Raw genomic sequence first — 21,891 nt, 5'->3', positions numbered from 1 at the left:
ACCTCTACACTTGTTTAATTATGCAAATTAATGTAGATTTTTGGGCAATTTACGATAACGATGTGTATGTAAAGTGACCATATGTTCCATTTTGAACGGGAACGTCCCATTTTTCAGCTCTGAATATTTCCGTTGTTGACAATAAATATTCAGGACACAAATCGTCCCAAAGGTGAATATGTGAAAAACAGGTCATTTTTTTTATTCAATACTTTAAAGAAAACAGACAATCCGAGGCAAAAATAGCTGCTGCCATTGGACACTACATAATGTGTGGCGGTAGAGCGTCCTCTGAATGTATGTCTTGTTTAGAGTCAAAAACAAATGGTCACATTATGCATATACGTGGAATCTTTGAGATTCTTCATTGATAAAGTAACATGTACACGTGAATGGACCACGGCCTAAAGAATGAAGTAATGCTTCAAATACTAGAAACCTTGAGGCCGGATTATTTTTTTAAGAAATTATCAAGCTAGCTAACGTTCAAATGGCCAATTAGTATTAACTGTACTATAAGGTCTTAAGAAGCGGGTTATTTGTGTTCTTGTGTGTAGTAGATCTTTCGTAACAATAAATAAGCCCCTGTTTTTATGTACAAATATATTTAAGAACTCGTTTCTAATATAAATACTATAAAGATACGAAAAAGTCTTATATACTTACTTGAAGAAATAAAAATATTTAAATAATTATTTGCTCACAAAGCAGACGGGAATATGTCTTTTCGCTAAATTAATGTATTAATTATTTTTAATTGTATTTTATTTACCTATATAAATATAATCTGTGGCCTTTAATTTCTTAGATTTTAGAAATATAATAATGTGTAACGACTCCTATAACACTGCATAATTTATTGTTATAATCAGCAATGTAATGTCAAACTTATATCGTATACCTATCGAATACCTACTGTAGGTAACAATAATAAAATATATCATTTCACACTGTCTTACAAGTGTGTATAATTATTATTACGGGTCAACGCCCGAAGATTCATCTCACTAGAACAGCGATAAGAAGCTGTGATGCAGTCTGCGTAATTACAAACATATTATGTTTCACTCACGCATAATAAGATGGAAAGTCCGTTTGAGAAATTACGCAAGTGTCAGGTAAAAGTTATCTATATCTGATTAATTAAAATTGTTTTATAATGAAGTAGGTAACGATCGTGTAGTTCAACTGATGGTATAGTCCGGGCCAAACTGCTAGTCCGCTTTGTTATTGCGAGCAGGTGTAGTCATACAATGTGCTATGGCGACGCGATTCATTTCTATATTCAGAGTGGACTATCAGTTTTACGCGGACTACAAGTGGTTACCACCGCCTATGGACGTCTGTAATCAATCCCACATAAAATAAGAGTCCTACTTGACTAGGCATGCGATGCTGTCGTTGGAGACTAACTTGGAACGCCTCGGATAAGTTTGCTTAACGCTAATATTATAAGATAAAAACAGGTTACCCTTGACATAGGAACTTAAAAAAAAAAAGTATAATTATACTTTGTATCGTCCAAACATGGTAAAAATAATTAACCTTGTTCTATTTGTCAATGCGTGCAAATAAACATATTTTTGCCAAATACAGGCACGGCAATAGCTCAGTCGACTTTTAAAGGCAAAAAAAAATATTTTTCCGTAAAATTAACACCTAATTCCCAATCCTCATTAGGGTTTAGAGTTAATAGAGTTATTTTTTTTTTTATAATATAGGAGAAGTAGACGAGCATACAATCCACCTGATGGTAAGTGGCTACTGCCGCTCATGGACATCTGTAATCAACCCCAGATAGGATTACATATTCCTACCTGAGGTTGGCCACAGATGCGCCGCTACCCCTGAGGTCTAAGCTGGAACGCCTCGGAAAAGTCTATCTCCCTTACCACACCCTTCAAACCGGAACACAGCAGCACTTAACCCTGCTGTTATTAGGTAGAAATAGGTGTCGCGGTGGTGCCGCCGGAGTCGAACCACAAAGGGTTCTACCACCTTAAAAAAATTAACACCTAATTCCCAATCCTCATTAGGGTTTAGAGATAATAGAGTTAAATTGGTGGATAAAGGCTAACTTTGAGCCACATAAATAACGTTAGATTGTCCAGCAGTAGCAAGGTCGAGAGGTCGCATGTGGCACGCGATTCTAGCCCAGCGGAAACCATAACGCCAAACAGAATTCCACGGAAATGATTACGATCTTAGCTTTGACTTAGTAACAAGTAAGAAATGAACTTAGGGCCTAATGCTAAGGTCAATAAAATGGGCAACGAAAGACGGCAAATGTGAGGTCGATTAGCGATGCAGCCTTTGTTATGTACCTGGATTTAATAATATGTCATAACAAAAAAAATATATTTCCACTTCTACAGTTTAATTTTCTTTACTGTAAATGTTTAGTCCGTTGCTCGAGTAATACACAATTAGAATTGCCAACGTCTTATGTGTTTCCTCACATGGTTTTCCAACGCCGTTATAGCTAGTAATCATTTATTTCAAATACGCACATAACTTCAAAAATTAAAGGGGCGTGTCTGGGATTCGTAGATAAGAACCCTTTATTGAAAAGAAGAGCTTCAGCCCCTAGGCTAACACTGACCACACATTATCCGTTTGTGCCTCTCTAAGATCGGACTTTTTCAGCTCAAGCGAAGCGAAATTATCTAAGTAATAATAAAAAAATATTATTAAATATTTAATAAAAACATTTACCGATGTAGCAATTCAACTGGTTCATTATGACGAATATAAAAATGCATAACTCGTTAAAAATCACACAAAATCGCATCAAGATATTAATTACAAACGATATAATATTTATTACATAAACAAATTAAATCCAGTAGCAACTTAGCAACATCTTCCTCTAGACCTGACTAACCCTTAGGCGATACATGGTTTAATTAAGAATCTTGTCACTAAACTTGGCTCGTGTTGTGTGCCGATGGGAATTGTGAGTGAGAAATAGAAATAAATAGGAATTAATTTGAATATATGTAGATAGAAGTCTAAATTAAGATTTATTGGTTACATTTTGACCCTGTCATGAGTGGATTACATTAATTTAAATTTGTTCGTATGTTATTTCGAGAGCTTGTCTGTTATATAAGTAATAATTTTATTTGGTTGATAAGATAATAATAAAACTGTTTTCAAGACGTTTTCGTCTGGCGGTTCAGGTAAACCTTGGAATCGGGTAAGCTGTAATATTGATGAGACGCCTACGGATCTTAAAATCTTAAAGGACTTAGCTTTGGAATTTGAAGGTGGTAGAACGCAGCGGTTCAACTCTGGCGGCACAAATGTCATAGCTATTTTTGCCTAATATAGCTATTTCTATCTAATATAAAATTCTCGTGTCACAGTTTTCGTTGCCATACTCCTCCGAAACGGCTTGACCGATTTTGATGAATTTTTTTGTGCATATCCGGTATCTATGAGAATCGGCCAACATCTATTTTTCATCCCCCTAAGTGATAAGGGTTGTTCACCCTTAACAATTTTTATTTATATGGCAATACATCGTTTGCCGGGTCAGCTAGTATAGCTATAATAATAGCTATTTCTAACAATGGTGTTGAGCGCTGCAGTGTTCTGGTTTGAAGGGTGTAGTAAGGGAGACATACTTTTCCGAGACGTTCCAGCTTAGTGCTCAGGGGTAGCGGCGTATCTATGACCGACCTCAGATAGGAATATCTAACCCTATCTGCAGTTGATTACATGCACTGCATGCTCGTCTACTACTCCTATATTGTAAAAAAGGATGTAACGACAATTACAATAAACTGCACGTTTTAATATTTACAAAGGAGTATACAATTATATACTATTTGTTTTCAAACCTCGTTCCTATTCGTGCAAAGCTTAGCGAGTGTTAACTTGTTGAAGTTAACTGTCCAAGTGTCAAGTTAAATGGAAATGGCAATACCGGCTGTTAGCCCAGCTGTTTAATTTACGGATTTATTCTGAGACGATGGTAGTATCAGTGACTTTCGACCGGGGAAGATCCACCGCAAAACTCATTTCTAGCGTTAGATAAATCTTCATTTCGGTGGAAGCGTATGGATGCTGGCTGACTTATACGAGGTGACCTTGGTCCTCAGGAGTGGCAAAGCATCAGAGATCGGCTTCAGGAAGAATCCCTGTTTTATGTGGAGTTGTTTACAGATGTTACAGCTATATTTTATCTTGTAACCATTCTTGAGCTTTTTACAGATAGTTTTTTTTTATTTATGTAAATTGTAATCTTATAAATATTAAAACATTTACTTCAGACACTTATTATCTATTCCAATATTGCATTTAACAAAATACCTCCTTAAAATCGCAGTGCGGAAGCGCCGTAATTCGGTCGTAACTTACGAAAGTGTATATGCCAAGACAGAATTTATAAAGTCCTCTATGAGAATTATATAAAAGATCTCTTCTATTTGTCTATGACTGTAGACATAATAGAACGCCTATTACAAAGGCGACCCAATAACCCAATTCTCTTCGAATGTTGGCCGATAGCGTTTAAATTGACGTTAAATTGGTCTAACAAAGAGTACCAGATCTTAATTTGGCACTAAACCAATTTCGTTGGAACGTTAGCTCTATGTTGAGATCATTGAAAACATCATTACTATATATATGATTGGTTTAAAAATAAAATTGAAACTATCTTATTCAGGTATAATATTCTTTAATAGTCAAAAGATTGTACTACGCATCTTCAATGCAAAGAATACTTACTTCTTAGACGATCATCAACAGTTTCATCAGCAACCCATTACTGTCCCACTCTGGGCACGGGTCTCCTCTCAGAATGAGAAGGATTAGGCGATAGTCCACCGCGCTGGCCAAGTGCGTATTGGTATTGAAATTAGTCTTTACTGCTCGAACTTTGCTCATTTTAATTCCATTCGCTTTCTGTCTAAGCCCAGATTCATTGCAGCTTAGTTATAGTCCGCGTAAAAATGCTAGTCCGCTGTGAATATGGAAATAAATTGCGTCGCCATAGCAAATTGTACTCGTATGACTACACCTGCTCGGAACAACTTCAGGGCGGACTGGCAGTTTAGCGCGGACAATACCAAGAATGAAGCAAGGCTCAAAATTATAACAATCAGATTTAGAAATTCGAAGATACTTACGAGAAATGTTCTCAAAAACCATTTGCACACATATTATTGGATCTACAAGACATGAAACTACACTTGTCTCGTTCCAGTTCTTGCAACGCTTGCGTAAGATCCACACTCCCATTATGTATTTCGAGTTTGAGTAGCGAACAAGCTACGCGTTTTGCATTTGTAGCAACCTAATTAATCTTAATGGTTAAGAACGAAAAGATCATGATACTAATGAAATATTGCGCGTACAACAATCAGCTCGAAAGCGTAGAACGTGTTCAATTCTTAATGCCGTGGGAGAGCAATATTAAGACCTAATTTATTTTTACTAGATTTCTTTTTTTTATAATATAGGAGTAGCAGACGAGCATGCAGTCCACCTGATGGTAAGTCGCTACTGCCGCCCATGGACATCTGTAATCAACCCCAAATAGGATTAGATATTCCTACCTGAGGTCGGCCACAGATGCGCCGCTACCCCTGAGGAATAAGCTGGAACGCCTCAAATAATCTGTCTCCCTTACCACAACAACAACCTTCAATACGGAACAGCGCCTAACACTGCTATTATTAGGTAGAAATAGGTGTGGGGGGAGTGCCGCCGGAGTCGAACCACAAAGTGTTCTACCACCTTCAAGGTTCTTATTATCTGACTGTAGAGGGTAATGTTATGCAAGCATATCATACTTCGACACACCCAGAAGCCTAACGAGTTTTTTTTAATTATTCTCTTCTAGTTAGGTTTTTTACAACTTAATCAATTACTAAATTTCATCTTTTCACTGCTATCACTGAGCTAACATTTAGGACAACCATGTAATTTTGATGACAATGCAATAATATGACCTTATTGATCTGATCTTATGCTGGCTATTGCAACTAAACAAGATGTCCTCGACATGTCTAGGCTTGTGGGATTCATCTCGGTAAGCATTCGTTTAAATATAAGTTTTTTTATTGCTGGACTTTTGGATATTATCACATAACACGTGAAGTGGAAGAACTAAACCATAGCGAATGGTGATTACGATCGCATGTCTTCGCACGCCGCTCTAACAGTAAGACATAGTAAGCGGCCGCTTCCGTCCAGTTGACCAATCACTTCCTCTAAGCCAAGTGGTTATGACAGCGCGTGCCATAGCCAGGAACTATTCCGTTACAAATTAGTTTAATTGTATACGATGTTAAAACAATTCTAAGATACATTTATATTTACAAGCTTGTAACCATAGATTAGTAAAGATTACTCACTCCTAACAAGAGAATGTACCCAGTTTTGAGAATTGAAATAGTTGCGTAAAAAGGTTTTGCCAAGTCTCCGTGCTAAAATGTCCCTAAAATATTTGAAATAATTATTTATTTATTATGTAAATTTCGCAGTATTAGTTATTTATTAGTAAATTTTCTCTAAAAATGTTTTTATTTGCCAAGAATTAAATAAAATAACTTACTAATAAGCCATTTGTGGCTTCATTACATTTCAAGGCGGCGAAGTATCTTTACTAATCTATGTTACAAGCTTAAAACGTAAAAACACGAGTCGTGGTAGAAAAAATAACATTGTACACATTTTTTTAATATAATATATATCTTTCGTAACGCGGCCGAGGAGAGAATTAAAATAAATTATAAAAAATAAGATTTTGTCAGACGCGAAATATTTGTAGATTTTTGTAGATATAATTGGGAGCTCAAGCTCTTACAAAGCGTATAGAAACTTACAAACATCCCACATAATCCGGCGTCGCTCCCACGTTCGGGTACCTTTTGAAGGTTTCCCCACATAAACAAAAAAAAACGTTCTGCTATAATAAATTTAGATATTGACAATAGCGCCACCTATAGGTTCCAAATTATTCTACTTTCAAATTGGTATAAACTGAACAAATTATTGTAGTCGATTGAGTGTTTTCTAGGGTTAATGGGTAACATGGGATAGAAACGAATGTAGTATGGGATTTATATGTAACGAATACCTATTCAGTATTCTAATAAGTAATGTATGTTAATGACAAAAATCTTAACATGTAAATCAAAGACATAGTATAGGTATCTCACCGCCTTGTAATTGAAGCCACAAATGGCAGACACATACGTAAAACGGCTGACTGTTTTCCCATTACGTCTCCGACTGTCGTGGTGTCATTTACGCGGAACAATGCCGACATGTGCAGTTGAGTGGTGCAAAGCAACACAAAATCGAAGACAAAAGTGCGGAGAAATATCGTTTCATTCGTAAATGCTTTAAAAACTATTTTTTAAATATTTTTCCAACACGAAAATAGATGACAGTGACAATTTCAATTGTCAAAACTGGTTACATTTTCTTGTTAGGAGTGAGTAATCTTTACTAATCTATGATCAAAGATAACATTTGTGTGACATGCGTAAGTACTTAAAAAAATCGGCTTATCACACTCGATTCAACATGTCAGTATTAACACCGTTAAATAGCTCTTGTATTCTGCTTTCTATTTGAGATATAACTTTCTTGGTTAAGCCCCACTATCGTTAAGTATCTTAATTACTTTTCGTTTATAACCCGACAGTTTTCGTTGGATAAGAAATAGATACTTAAATTATTACATAGTCGTTCCGAAACCTTATTTATTACAATAAATTACATTACGCTTTTTGCTTCAAATTCTTTACAAAAGATATAGAGCGAAACCAACCTATTTAGTATTTTTGTCAATCATTGTTTTTCTCTGCTTTATATTATTTATCTTCAAGTTATATTTTATATTTGTATATAGTATTACTATCCATATTAATTAGAATATAGATAAAAAATCTAAGTTTATGGTCTATGGTTCATTCCACAACTCACTTTATATCAATCTATCTTCGAATAGATAGATTGATATAAAGTGTTTTTATTTTAGTATGAGAATATAACAATATCATTCATTTATATCATAAAAATATTTTATAATCAAAGTTTTTCTGGAAAATGAATGAATGAATGAATCAAAACTTTTTCTGGAAGTATGTCGTTGATTATCATCGTCGTGATTTGATTCCTTTGTTCGTGGCTATTCGGTTCCCGTCGTGCTTTCTCGGCTCTGGGCGCTCGCCAAGCCGTTCCCGCCGTGCCGAGGTTAAATTTGGAACACTATTTTTTCTCTTCGTAGTAGATCTATACGTCCGGCGAGGTGAACAATCTCTTTCATTCGCTAAGAAGCCAGTTTTGAGTGGAGTGCCGCTGCCACGGTTTATTAATGAAGTGACCCTCTGACACTCTTCCGGGAGACGTTTTAACACTTTGAAGATGAAAGCTTTGTGGTAAATGGTAGACAAGATTTTCTGAGTTTTAAAGTCCTTTTGTATCGTCCAATTTCAAGCAAGCAAACGTTTGTTTTCAAAAGCATTAGCACTATTGTTGTATATTATTAATGTTGCTAGTGTTACAATATGATTTAATAAACAAAATATGGCTAACAAGCTGACCCGGCAAACTTTGTACCGTCTCAAAATCTTTTATCAAATATATTTCATATAAAATATAGCCTATGTTACTCGTGGGTAATGTAACTTTCGAATGGTGAAAGAATTTTTAAAATCGGTCCAGTAGTTTTTGAGCCTATTCATTACAAACAAACATACGAACAAAGTTTTCCTCTTTATAATAGTGTAGATGTAGATGTACTAACTTAGAAGACGATGAAGTTTAACAATTTTGTCATCTTGTTTGCATTTACCACGACCTTGAGCGAATGTTTGTAGTTTGTACCAGGGTTGTTGCTGATGCAGGTTTCAGCGGATGCTGATGCTGATGCTGATTTTTTCAGATTAATATCAGCTGATGCTGATGCTGATATTTAAAAATACTAAATAATAAATATATTTTATACTGAGGTATTTGTACGTCCCTTACGAGAATAGTCTTTTTTAACCAACTTCACAAAATGAGGCAGTTTCTCAATTCTACCGTTGCGGATAACTTCGTCGTTTATGAACCGAACTGGATGATTTTTATTTTGCTGGAAAAAAAGATATTACCAAAGTAGTTCCATTATAAGAAAATAAGGATCTGATGACCAGAGAAATCGAGGGGAACTTTCAAAAATCGTAAGGGCGACTAGTGCATTTGTAAGATTTTTAGTATGTCATCACTAAAAAAGGTGAAAAAAATTTTTATTAAAAAATACAATCGACTTCCATGTCACTACAAAGCAAAAGTAAACTGAAACAAATTTTGGCTCAGCACATATCTCCGAAGCCGTTATCCAACGAAATATATTTAGCACCGACTTCAGAACCATGTACCAAACCAACATCCACTTCAGCTACCCTCCACTCTGCATTGACACAGAAGTCGGCATTTATTTGTTATTTTTTTTTACAAAAACTATACTGTGTCGTATCTTTGTTCAATAACGAAATATTTGGTCATATTGCACTTTTCACTGGATGTGGCATTATGAATTGAATACATAATTCTGTTATTGATTGATTTAACTATGATCGAAATTTATTGATGTCTGACCAAATTACGTTGTCAATACAATCGAATGATTGTTTGATGACAACTAGTGTTTATAAACTTCTGTGATTGGCTAAAACTCCCCGTGATTTAAGCTCGGTCCCGCCTTCAACGAACACGTTACAATTTCAATATCAGCATCTTTTGTTGCGGATGCGGATGCTGATGCTGATATTTAAAAGAAAGCTGATAATCAGCGGATGCTGATGCTGATGCTGATATTCGCAACAACGCTAGTTTGTACTTCTACAGCCAATTATTATACGGTAATACATACGAAATAGATTTTCGTTACATACTAACGCGTTTAACAGTTTAAACATGAGAGCACTCAACGCTAACAGAGATTATAGAATATATGAAAATAGATAAATAATTGAAAATAGATTATAAGAAAATAGATTTATTACACTTCATATTCTAGCTTGATTTTCAGAATTTTATATTTGCACATCTCTTGGTACCTAGACTATCACCCTTAAAACCTTTTGGTTATGTTAGAGCAGAACAATTGATGTTGAACCTTCTATAAATTTTCTAGGATAACGTGATACGTCCTTAATTTAATATGAAACTAAAGTAATATGGGTAAACCTGGTTATTTTTTTTTTTTCATTTCTATTGAACTTCCCAATAAAGTCATTTATATTAAAATATATATAGTTTTCAAAATAGGTATAAGCAAAGTCGACATGACACATGGCATAACGTTAATATCCGTGTACATACCATAAAATACGAACAAAGGAACTTAGAGCTTTCTTCAGTCAAGAACTATCAAGGTTAGAAATTCGTGTGGAAAGTTAGCATGTAAGGCACATGTCTTATCGCAAGCGAGTGAGTGAAGGAGATAAAGTTGTTAGTAAAACAGCACCGCAAACAGATATATTATTATACTTATAAATACATTTTAGAAAATGTTAGAACCTTATTGTTAACAGAAATTATTCATTGAGCTGTTTTGTGCGATACGCTTATTATAATTAAGAAATAATGTAGTTGTGCAACAAATAAGGCACAGATTTCAGTCAATTTGTACCCAATTTGTACCCAAGAGATGTAAATTGTTTTATCAGTATTTAAAATATCGTATCTTAACTGAATTGCACAGAAACTTGTGCAATTATTGAACTACGATTATTTTCTATTAACATTGTTCTTATTAATCTTCATCTTTGACATGCATAACTGATTTATTGTAACTCACTTTTAATTTTATTAATTAAATTTTAAATTGCATTATTCTATGGAATTCATTAATTTACAATTCAAATACTAGGTTTATGAATGCTTAAACTTGACACATGTTTATTCGTGACAACGTAATAAATTGAACTAAAAGAAGTACTTCTAACTTATTAATTACAATAAGTATGACGATTACACTCCTACACACGCCTATTTTTTGTTGTTGAATGCAAACGATTTTTTGGATGCAGAAGAGTGTCAACAACAAAATCTGTTGTTGTCGCTTCATCTTTATTCGCCGACGGTGCAAACACTTCTACATTACCTATGCTCCATACTACATGCAGCTCAATCCGTGACAAGCATACGTACAATCATATCCTGTTCACCACTTATAATTCCAGATGCGTAAAGATACTGTTATACACGAAAATGTATGTCACTGGCCTCTAAGATTAGAGAACTGACTATAAAGGTTAACTCCTGCCATTATCGACGTCGTAAAAAATAAATTCGCGTATAAATCTCTCAAGTAACGTATCTTTCTAACCACAGACTAACACAAAAATACTCTTTATTAACATTCCAACATCTATTAATTAAAATACAACTGTACAAATGGGCCTTACCGAAAAAGCCTATAAACTATTTTAAACAGTTATCAGTTATGTATATTTTTATGGGATGTCGAAATTTCCATAATATCGATCCCAAAATATCGATATTATTATCGATACAAATTACAAACCATATCTTATCATCACTTTTTAATATAGCAATACGACCAAGTACATAAAAAAGTAGCATCAAAATTATTCTTCTTGGAAAGTCGGCGAAAAAGGTCCTTGAATATTTTGTATTATACGTATCTGATAAATATCTGAATTTCGATATTTATATCAATAGCTTTACAAACTAACCCTACAGTTATGTTAATGCCATTTTATTAGATGCTGCGTATAACGACTTTTGAATTAAGTTTTACGTTAGATAAGTAGCAATAAAATATGAAAGATGCTTAGTAAAGAATGTAAACGACGTCGTAATGGTGGCCTAGATATTAAGATGGCATGTTTATGTTTCTGTATCTAATCTGTTTCTTTTCTTCAAAAATTTGTCACTATAAACTAATTATCATTTAATCTTATGGCCAACTAGTAGTGCCCGCGGCTTCACCCGCGTTTAAAAAAACAATATTACATAGATATAACTGAAAATTTGGACTTTGGAATGACAGTGGCGCTATAATTATGTCGAAAATTGGTCATACCAACTCGGAAACCTTCGTGGGTTCATGCACAACAACTTTGCTAAAGATCATCACATGATCAAATGCCTAGTTTACGATTCTAAAAAGGACATACAGACAAATATTCATTTTTATATATCACCAATATTACAACATTTGAATAAACGTAGTTCTATATTTGTTACTTAAACTAACATGCAATTTACTTGATGCAGTCAATAAATACCTATTAAACCTTCTAAATGGGATTAGGGTGGTTAAAGTATGAGCCTAATCAAGCTAAGTAACCTAGTACTTATTGTTTTTAAGTTCATAGATCCATTCGTGGATTAACATCCATTTTTTACCTAGAGTTTTAGCCACAAACCCTGTCTTTAATCAGTTAACAATTCGATAAATGCGAGTCGTACATGGAGGGTTTCGTAGCATAAAAATATTTTTTGAGTACTTTTTACCATAGTAACAATAGAAAAAAATGCATTGTGAAAATTTGAATTGAAAGTTGGATTTCATTAAAATTATTTAAGTGTTTGTAAATCTGTTGTGTTTGTTAACAGTCAAATCTGTTAGATCCAATTTCTTTTAAAATAGTATAGTCCACGCTAAACTGCTAGTCCGCTCTGAAGTTGTTGGGAGCAGATATAACTAGTTATACAAATTACTATGGCGTCGCTATACATTTCTATATTCAGAGCGGACAAGCAGCTTTACGCGGACTATACCTTAACTTATTTCAAGCATTAAGTATTTTTATATTTATCAGTACAAGATATCCCGTACACTTACGACCTGAAAACTTCCGGAAAACCAATCCAGTGTGTTTCAATTAGAACAATCGTCATGTTTGTGTCAAATCTTACACGGGCGACGGCGGTGTTAAGTAATTTGTTTCGTGACCAGCAATTACCGGCACAATTGACGGCTCAAACACGCGACGAGTGAAATTGAGTTTGCCCAATCAATTGTTTGTAACCAGATAAAACGCCTCAATTTAGGCAAACGTAGATCAACGTTGAAACGAAGATCCGAAGCGGCCTTCAACCAACCGTTTATTTGATGAAAAGTATTTTATATCTTCAGTATTTTACAGATTGCAAGCAGGTGGGTTCAAAAATGTTACACAGTACACTTATGAGTAGAAGTTATCAAAACTTTAGTTTTTTGTTATTCGAATACACTAAACTCTGCATTTTAGCCAATAAATATTTACTATTATGAAGTCATCTTTTCAAATCGTCTCTGAATATGAGTACGTCTAGAGTACGGCAAGAATTACGTCAAGCGCACGTTAAATAATAACATTTTCCTTATACCAGTAGCATAAGTAATTACTCAATAGACTTGGATTTATTTTAAGGTATTCATCATCAACACATTACTGGCACGGATCACCTTTGGTACTCATATCTTAGTCAACCAAGCCTTTAAGTTAACTTTATATGCTTTTGAGAACATTAAAAAGTATCATTTTCTAAGGTCTTAGAATGAAAACCGGACCACATGCTTTAAGTACATAAATTCATGTCAGCTCATTAGCGCAAATATATCTAGAATTCTAGATGTTGGTACCACATTAAACCTACTAAGTATAATTGCGTCCGATTAAAAGACATTATTTAATCTTCTTCGATAAATATTTAATCCAAAATGTATTTCAATTTAATCACCTCTCGATCCTAACATCGTCAATCCATTACTGTTCCACTGCTGGACACGGGTCGCTTCTCAGTGAGGGAAAAGGATAGGTCATGCTCAACTACGAATTGTTAGACTTCACACACTTTAGAGGCTTTGTTTTATGCATAATATTATGTAAATTGCGAAATATACATAGATTAGTAAACATACTTCGCCGCCTTGAAATTGAATGAAGCCACAAACGGCTTATTAGTAAGTTCTTTTTTTGAATTCTTGACAAATAAAAACATTTTTAGAGAAAATTTACGAATAAATAACTAATACTGCGTAATTTACATAATAAATAAATAAGTATTTCAAATATTTTAGGGACATTTTAGCACGGAGACTGGGCAAAACTGGGTACATTTTCTTGTTAGGAGTGAGTAATCTTTACTAATCTATGGAAATATATGATAAAAGATGCACTTTTACAAAAAGTTATAAAAAAAATACTACTTATATCCTATTCCTATTCTGATAAATTCTCTACAAATCTACTTATATCTCACCTCGCTAAATTCAAAAGACAACTTTTACAAGAGGAACAATGGGTACATATTATGCTTGTTTACTCCTCACAACCCGCCATTGTCTCAGTAACTCAATTGTTGAGTGTTGAGACACCACAACAACGTCGCCTCGGATATTCAAGCATTTTAACCCTTTGTAATCTATCTTTATCTGTGCATATAAATTAAGTTGAGGTTCCTATTAATTACCTTGTCTTAGGGTTTCTGAGGGATATACTTATTTAAGAGTAAAATTGTATTTGAAGTTATTTCTTGGTTTTGACAATCAGATTTATCCGGATGAAACGAAATTTGCTCGCCGAGCAAGTGAAGTTTGTATCCAATGAGAGTAGGTATTATGAATTTTCTTGATCTTTCTGTTTATCTTACGAGTCAGGAATATAGTTGTTACGGCTTTAAGACTAAAATATTTTAATGTGGCTGAAATAGTGGAGGTAAATCACGCTATCGACTGACAAAGGTTTTATCACCGGCCGCCGAAACTGTTTGAAAATGGCGGACTTACAGTTATGCTAATAGTTAAATGTACTTTAAAATTAAAAAAAAAAGATAAATAACACACTTCAGACGTGTTTTGATGTACAAGACGCCAGATGCAGATTTAATTATTTCCCTCTACGACGTAGATGATGCAAGCGTTGACACGATATAGTCACGTGCTAAGTTTCCTGCTAGACAAATTAAATGACAATCGCTATCACCAGACTGCTTGTCGCCACTAGACCTACTTTAGTTCGAGGGTGGCCTGATAATTTTATGCACTTTTACCCCAACGTGAATATTGTGGAATGAAGTTTCTTGGAAAAAATTTCAGTAATGTTTCATAAAAACTATAATAAAATTATCACAGATTCTAGCGTGAAGCAGTTTTCGTTTCATTGGAAAACTATGAGTACCGGCTGAATTACATATGAGGCGACCAACTTAGACCTCATCAGTGGCAACGCATTTGTGATCGGTAGCAGATAGAACCCCGATTTTATCTTAGTTTAGTAGAGTTTGTTACCGATGTCCATATGGGCGGTAGTGACCACTTAACCATCAGGTGCACTACATGGATGTTTGCTACTTCCATCTTGACAAAAACTTCGATACTTTTTGAAACTTGATGTAAAAACTGCAACAGCGACACTCTCAAAACTTAGTTTTTAGAGATAGCAAAGTATTAGGACTGATATCAAATAGGGCACTTGTTTGTTGAAGTTTGTGTTTAGGTGGGAGGTGGGTTGCTTGCATGTTTGCGTTGCATACTTTAAAAGTTATTCCCATAGCGCTAAGACGTTATACGTTTAAAAAAATAGCAAAATGCTTTGCGTTGAAATCAGCAATGTATTAAATGCTTCGACTGACTTCTAAGTTGTTGAGCAATGCAATATAGATAAAAAAAATTGTATTGCATATTCATAAACATCATAAACAATAAGCTCCAACAGTTGATCTCAAGTAAGTATAGTTCGCGTAAAACTGCTAGTCCGCTCTGAATATAGAAATGAATCGCCATAGCAAATTGTATGACTACACCTACTCGCAACAACTTCAGAGCGGACTAGCAGTTTGGCGTGGACTATACCTATAAACTCTAGGTTTTGTTTTCTTTCAACTAATCGATACCACGTTAAATTGTAAGATTTAATAATCCTAATTAATAGTTATGGAAAAGTGTAATACGATAATACGTATCTTATACATACAAATACAAAAAAACAGTATGTAATGAGATTAATATCGGTTAATTTCGTAAGTAAATATAGAGAGACGCCCCACAAATACATAATCTTATTTGCTTGATTTCATAACGTATTCTTAAGGCCTTATTAGATTATTTTTCTTACAATCAAAGAACAAACATTCGTTGATAAAATTTCATCCATTAATTTCGATGTTGGGGTATATAAATTATACTGTTCCGTCTATGGTTTTGTCATAGATATCACAAAAAAATCTAAGTCACTCAGAGTAATGACTGTATTATTGTTATTCTATGCTAAGCCATAGAAAAAATATAGATAGACTAAAAAGGTTGTCCCTACGTACTATGATTTGTTATTTCTTTTTATCGTTGCGTTTAAAATGGTCATTTTAGGTCGGTCTGAATGTTTGACAGTTCGCCGACTAACAAATGTTACTGCTCACACTGTGAGACAAGAGCGAGTTTTGTTCACATTAGGTTACAGATTGTCGGTGTCACTATAATGTGAACAGGAGGATTTGTGAATCGGCAAATGGTAAAACTCGGGCCGACCAAATATCAACATTTACGTTGAAATTTTCGAAAATATCTAGGGATGCATGACGAAAGTTTGGTCGCAAACTACAACGTGAGTCCGCATGTCATGAACAGAGTTCAACGAGCAACGAGTTGGCATTTTGACAAAACACGAACCGAACTCGACGTATGTAGGTACATAACAAATCAGAACAAACGATATACTCGTACGTAGATGCTGTTTTAGACTAGGTGACGGACCGCTGACTAGTTCATAGCGCACGTTTTCATCTCGTAACTAAAATATCGTAAAACATTAATGTTGTAACGTGAACCTTTCTGTTGTAATCTTAAATGTACGACATATGTTAACTTTGCAATGCATCGATAATATAATAATGTTGCTCTCCCCGGCTTTCTGCTGGTCTCCTGTTAGTCGTAGCTAGCGACTGGCCTAACACACATAAGAATAATAAATAACTACGTAATTTTTTTTTTAGTAACTAGTTTTATAACTGTGCTTTTTTTTAATTATTTCGTCTATTTGCAATTGTACTGTGTGTTGCAATATGCTTGAATAAAGTATTTTCTTTCTTTCTTTCTTTCTAATTTATATTCAAATGAGCCGGCGAAAAAACGCCTTTCATAATAACAACAATAATATTAGTCCTTGAAATAATTCGGCGAAAAAAAGGTCTTCAAGATTTTCAACTTCAATCAATTAGAATAGTTTGGAGGCGTGAGCTTCAAATTTTGCCAGAGGCACCCTCCTTAAGAGAACGAATTCCACCATGGTCTACAAAGTAGGCCAAATGTAGATTGGACTTTACATTACTTTCAAAGTAGGTATTAAGTATAACTTCCTCGCGTTTGTCTTCTTCGTCATTAAATCCACTGTTAATTAATGTCAACACAGCATCATTTCGAAAAACTGCAAAAATCAGACCTTAAGAATGACTAATGAGAGACGACCACAAATACAAATTGCTCGCGAGGATAATAATGAAACCCATGTTTGAATGAAAATATAGTACATTTTTAACATCATTGCAATGGCGCAGTGGTGCAATATAACCTTGCATCTTTTATTTTGAAACGACTTTTTTATTTTACATAATCAAATACAGTATTTTTTACTTAGAGAGCACTGTCCCCGCCATTTCCTTAAAACCAAATAAGACAATTTACTTAAATATTAAGGCATTATAAGTAGAGCGACTTTACGAGCGACCTTTTGTGCTAAACTCATTAATTATGAAAACAGTTGTACAATTTTAATGCCTGCCAAGTAAATAAAAGCAGGTTGATGGTATCGTTTTGTTTCAAACTTGTTATGGTATTTTAAATCTCACAAAAAACAAAACTTTTTGTACCGTACCCCTTTTAAAGATCATTGGGCGCTCAGAGGTGTGACATTTGGCACAACCAAAAATATAAAGAAGAAGCGCAGAAAGATAAAATTTATAATGTGTTACAAATATTTTGAATAAAAAATAATTGTTTACCTTCATAATCATGTCACATGGCATTTTAAACCCATTTTTTTTAATTCTTGAAGTACTTGCATATCTAAATACATGTGTGGAGAGAAGCCTCATAGGATACCTGAATTGGTTCATGTGCGGTAGAAACCTTCAACATTTCACTAACTAAGATTTCCATCAAATTGTTTTCATGCACAGAAAGGCTAAGAAAATAGGATAATATGATCTAAAATCAAAACTCACCTGTGCTCTGTTGATGACATCATGAGGTCCTCGCCATGTGGTGGCTGCGGGAGACTTCCGTTTTGCAAGTTCCAATGTAGCTTCACTGGGACATCGTTCAAACATAAGCACTCTTTCAGCCACTGATCCGCGCGTGAGGAAGGGCCTCACGGGCGCTGCGCCCCCCGCCGTCGCGGGCTCGCCGGCGCCGGCGCTGGAGGCCCGCCGCGCACGCGCCTCGAACTTTGACCGGGCCTCGGTAACGTGGGAACCGAGAGATGCCCGTCTCTCCCCACTGGCGCCCGCTGCGGGCTTCCTCGCTCCCGTATCCAAGCGATCCTGGTATCGACTCTTCGCGTAGTCTACGAGCGATATCGGCGGCACTACGTCCGGACGTTCCGAGGTGCGCTCCGCTACGACACCACCCGTACGCAACGCTCGGAGAAGCCTTTCCTCTTCACGTGCTACCTCGAGACGCATGGCGGCCTGATCCGCCCGTCTAGCGTTAACCCCAGACGCTGCACCGCTACGTTCCGGTACCAAATCTGGAGGGAGCGACATTTCTATAGCTTCAGATTCAAGATCACGCCTAAGTTCCACTCTCTGGTCTCGTCGCACGTCGGGCCGTTGATCACGAATCATCTCCGGGCGATGCTCCCGGCGCAACTCCGGGCGTTGCTTTATTTCGGGCTTAGGTTCCGGTCTCGGTTTAGTCCGCAAGCTCTCGGCCAGCTTTATGCCGGGCGTGGGCCTGCACGACAGTATCTCCGTGGGCGCGAGGCCGCGCGCCTTCCAAGTCTGGTAAATGGCTTCTGCATGATCCGAAATTTGCTTGGCGATGGCGGCGATGTCCTCCTCGCCGGTGTCGATCTCCCGGCGGGCCGTGGCCGCCATGGCCGGGACGCTGGCCGCAGCCCGCGAGCTGAGTCGAGGCACGCGAGCCGCACGCACTTCAGGGACGCACGGGACGCCCCATCTACACTCACAGGGAGGAACACTGAATGGACACTAGACCGGAAACACTTATTCAAAGGAGGGTATCACACAGAATAATGGCACTGCGACAGCGCGAGCACACCGAAAACAGCTGTCAGAGAGAACGCGCGTACGACAATAAACAAAGGCGATCGCGAGTCACGATGCGGCGGGTGGGCGGCGAGGAGGAACAACGATCCGACGGCGGCACCGAGCGCGGACTGCGGCGCGGCGCCGAGAGGAGCGCGCGCCGGCCCCGCTCCCTCCCGGCGGCGGCCCCGCTCCCACATGTCCTCCTTGCTCACTCGCCTAGCACCTGATAAAATTACAACTAGCCTACTACTATACTACCGCCTGCACGTATCAATAGCGTCTAGACTTCTTTGTGTTTACAATTTACGCAATCCACATAATTAAGATTAAATTTAACATCTGTTTGATAAAACGCCGGCCCAATTAATCAAAAATACTGTTCTGTATACTTACAGTAAAAACTGAAACCATGAAGTCGATAAACTGAGATCGGCGAAAATAAAACATTAAAAGAAATGTTTACAGTGTTATTTTGTTATCTTCTTATCCGTATTCTTAAAAATACTTACTCACTCTTGCAGTTACGCTTATCTTTTATTAATAAAAATATGTAGGTAGGTACGTAATACTCCCAATAATGAACTATTTTTCCGCAAAACAATCGCGTCTGTGAAATTTACCTAGTGTAAATAGATAGACGTATACAAAAATCCGAACCTACCTAGGTTTATTATGACTTATTATACTATTTTTTTGAGGATAAAAATGCAATTGGTATTATACATGAACTGCATTATGAATCTAAACTGAGTTAATTCACAAATTTGATAGATTGCCTATTGATTCAATTATTCAGAATTTAATTATCAAAACTAGAAAAATATCCTTAAAATAAAACACGTTTCCCCACTTCTGCGTTTATTTAATACTGTTTCTACAGCTTTATAAAACACTCTACCTCCATTTACTTCATTAATATTTTCCGATAAAAACAACAGCGCAAAAGAACAAAAAGATGTTTCAATGTAAAAAGTCAGTTTACAACTTTACAAAGGAAACAGAATCGTAAACGTGTTGTAGTTTACAAAAACTGCGTCACATGTGCATCGGGCGGAAGAATCTGTGCGGACGTGTGTCGGTGCGCACGCGTCGCTACAAATAGAATGCATAAATAAACTTTGCTTTTTTACATGACTAACTTCGTTAACTATTACACTTATGTTTTATATTGGACGTAGAAAACAGGACTGCAGGCAAGTTGACATGCTGGTTATCTTAGTTAACATAAGCATAGCCTTGAGATTAGATGATAGGAGAGCAGACCTTAAGGAATCCAATTGTATGGGAGCGCTCTTTTAGAGCTACGAACAAATTTGGATGTAATTACGTTCGGGGCAACAAGAGATAGATTTTGTTAAGTACCAATAGTTTTATGGGGTGCAATAGTTAAGAGCGTTCGCTAAAACTGACGCGGGTGCAAGCTAGTATGAACAGCATCATAAATGCAGTCGCGGCTATTGCAAGGCATGTTCACACACTCAAGCTTGTCCTAAACGCTTATGCCATGCACTGCAGACATTCATTCACTGCTAACAGACCACATGGTTCTTTTTTTAATTCAACAATAAATCATAAGTAGGTACTTTAAACTATACAAAATTCTGGGGATATTTTTAGCACAAGAAACCATCCCCAGTTTAAGCTATAGATCAACGCCGATTTAACAACGATCGGTGCATAATATGTTGTTTAACTAAATCTTGTACCTGTCTTGAATGGTTGGAATACCTCACAGACATCATAGAACGTGATTATAATAAAGACTATCACTTTTAACGATTTTCACAACCTGTATACAGGATGGTGATTAAAATACTGCGACACGTGCAGCGGCAGATCCCAAGGCAAAGTGTCGGTGCTCTCGCGTCGACTCCGCAAATAGAACGCATAGATTTATTTATACGCTCACCAAACTTTTTTCCAAGTGATTGATGCGACAATCGAAACTATTATAAGTAGCATCATCATCATTATCTACTAACATCTGTCCTCTCAGAATGAGAAGGGATTAGGCCATACCCCGGTAGTGTAATGGTAGAGTTGCAATTTGTAGACATCACACACCTCCAAGAACTATTTTACAATTTTTTAAAGCATGTAGGTTTACTCACGATGTTTTTCTCCATTGTCTAAATAAGTGATATTTAATTTCTAATATGTACAAAATTTTGAAAAAACAAAGCTGCTACAGACACGTGGCTACCCCTGAAGTAAGTTGGAATGCCTAGTATAAGAGTCTCGTCTTGGCAATACAGTGTCACACGTGAAGCTGAAGACCCGAAGGGATCTGTAGGTATATTTTTACATGCGCACGCGCCTTTCCCGTAAATATAACTCATCAATCCACGTACACTAATCAACTTTTTATCGTACTAAGGGTCGCGACAACAAAAAGATAACACGGCGATAAATGCACCAAAATATACCCGTGTAGCAATGTAGAAGGGTTCAGGTATGATTTGCGTTCTTATAAATAAATAATTCGTGTAGAGTTTTGTTCAGGTCCTTGGCGTTGTGTTTTTGAGTGACTGCAGCTTAAGTAGTAAAAATATGTTAAGAATTAATGTACCTACAGAAAACAAAAATATTTTTTTTTTTTGTATAAATGTGTTAAAGATGTTGAAACTATTATTCGTAAAATAAAGTGACGATTTACTTACC

At 36.1% G+C, this 21,891-nt stretch overlaps 1 protein-coding gene across 1 annotated transcript in view; it reads right to left on the bottom strand.

Annotated features, from left to right (window-relative positions):
* LOC140747284 (uncharacterized) overlaps window positions 1-19,375 on the bottom strand; it is a 181,314-nt gene extending 161,939 nt beyond the window's left edge. The window contains exon 1 of the mRNA XM_073079612.1: window positions 18,184-19,375. Coding sequence (XP_072935713.1) covers window positions 18,184-19,056 — 873 coding nt within the window. The 5' untranslated portion in view covers window positions 19,057-19,375. The remainder of the gene's footprint in view (window positions 1-18,183) is intronic.
* Between the last annotated feature and the right edge of the window lie 2,516 nt (window positions 19,376-21,891).

This window comes from Epargyreus clarus, unplaced genomic scaffold, assembly GCF_041222505.1.
Source record: "Epargyreus clarus isolate Ecla_fem2 unplaced genomic scaffold, WU_Ecla_fem_2.2 ptg000014l, whole genome shotgun sequence".
Taxonomy (NCBI): domain Eukaryota; kingdom Metazoa; phylum Arthropoda; class Insecta; order Lepidoptera; family Hesperiidae; genus Epargyreus; species Epargyreus clarus.
This window is presented reverse-complemented; position numbering and strand designations above follow the sequence as displayed.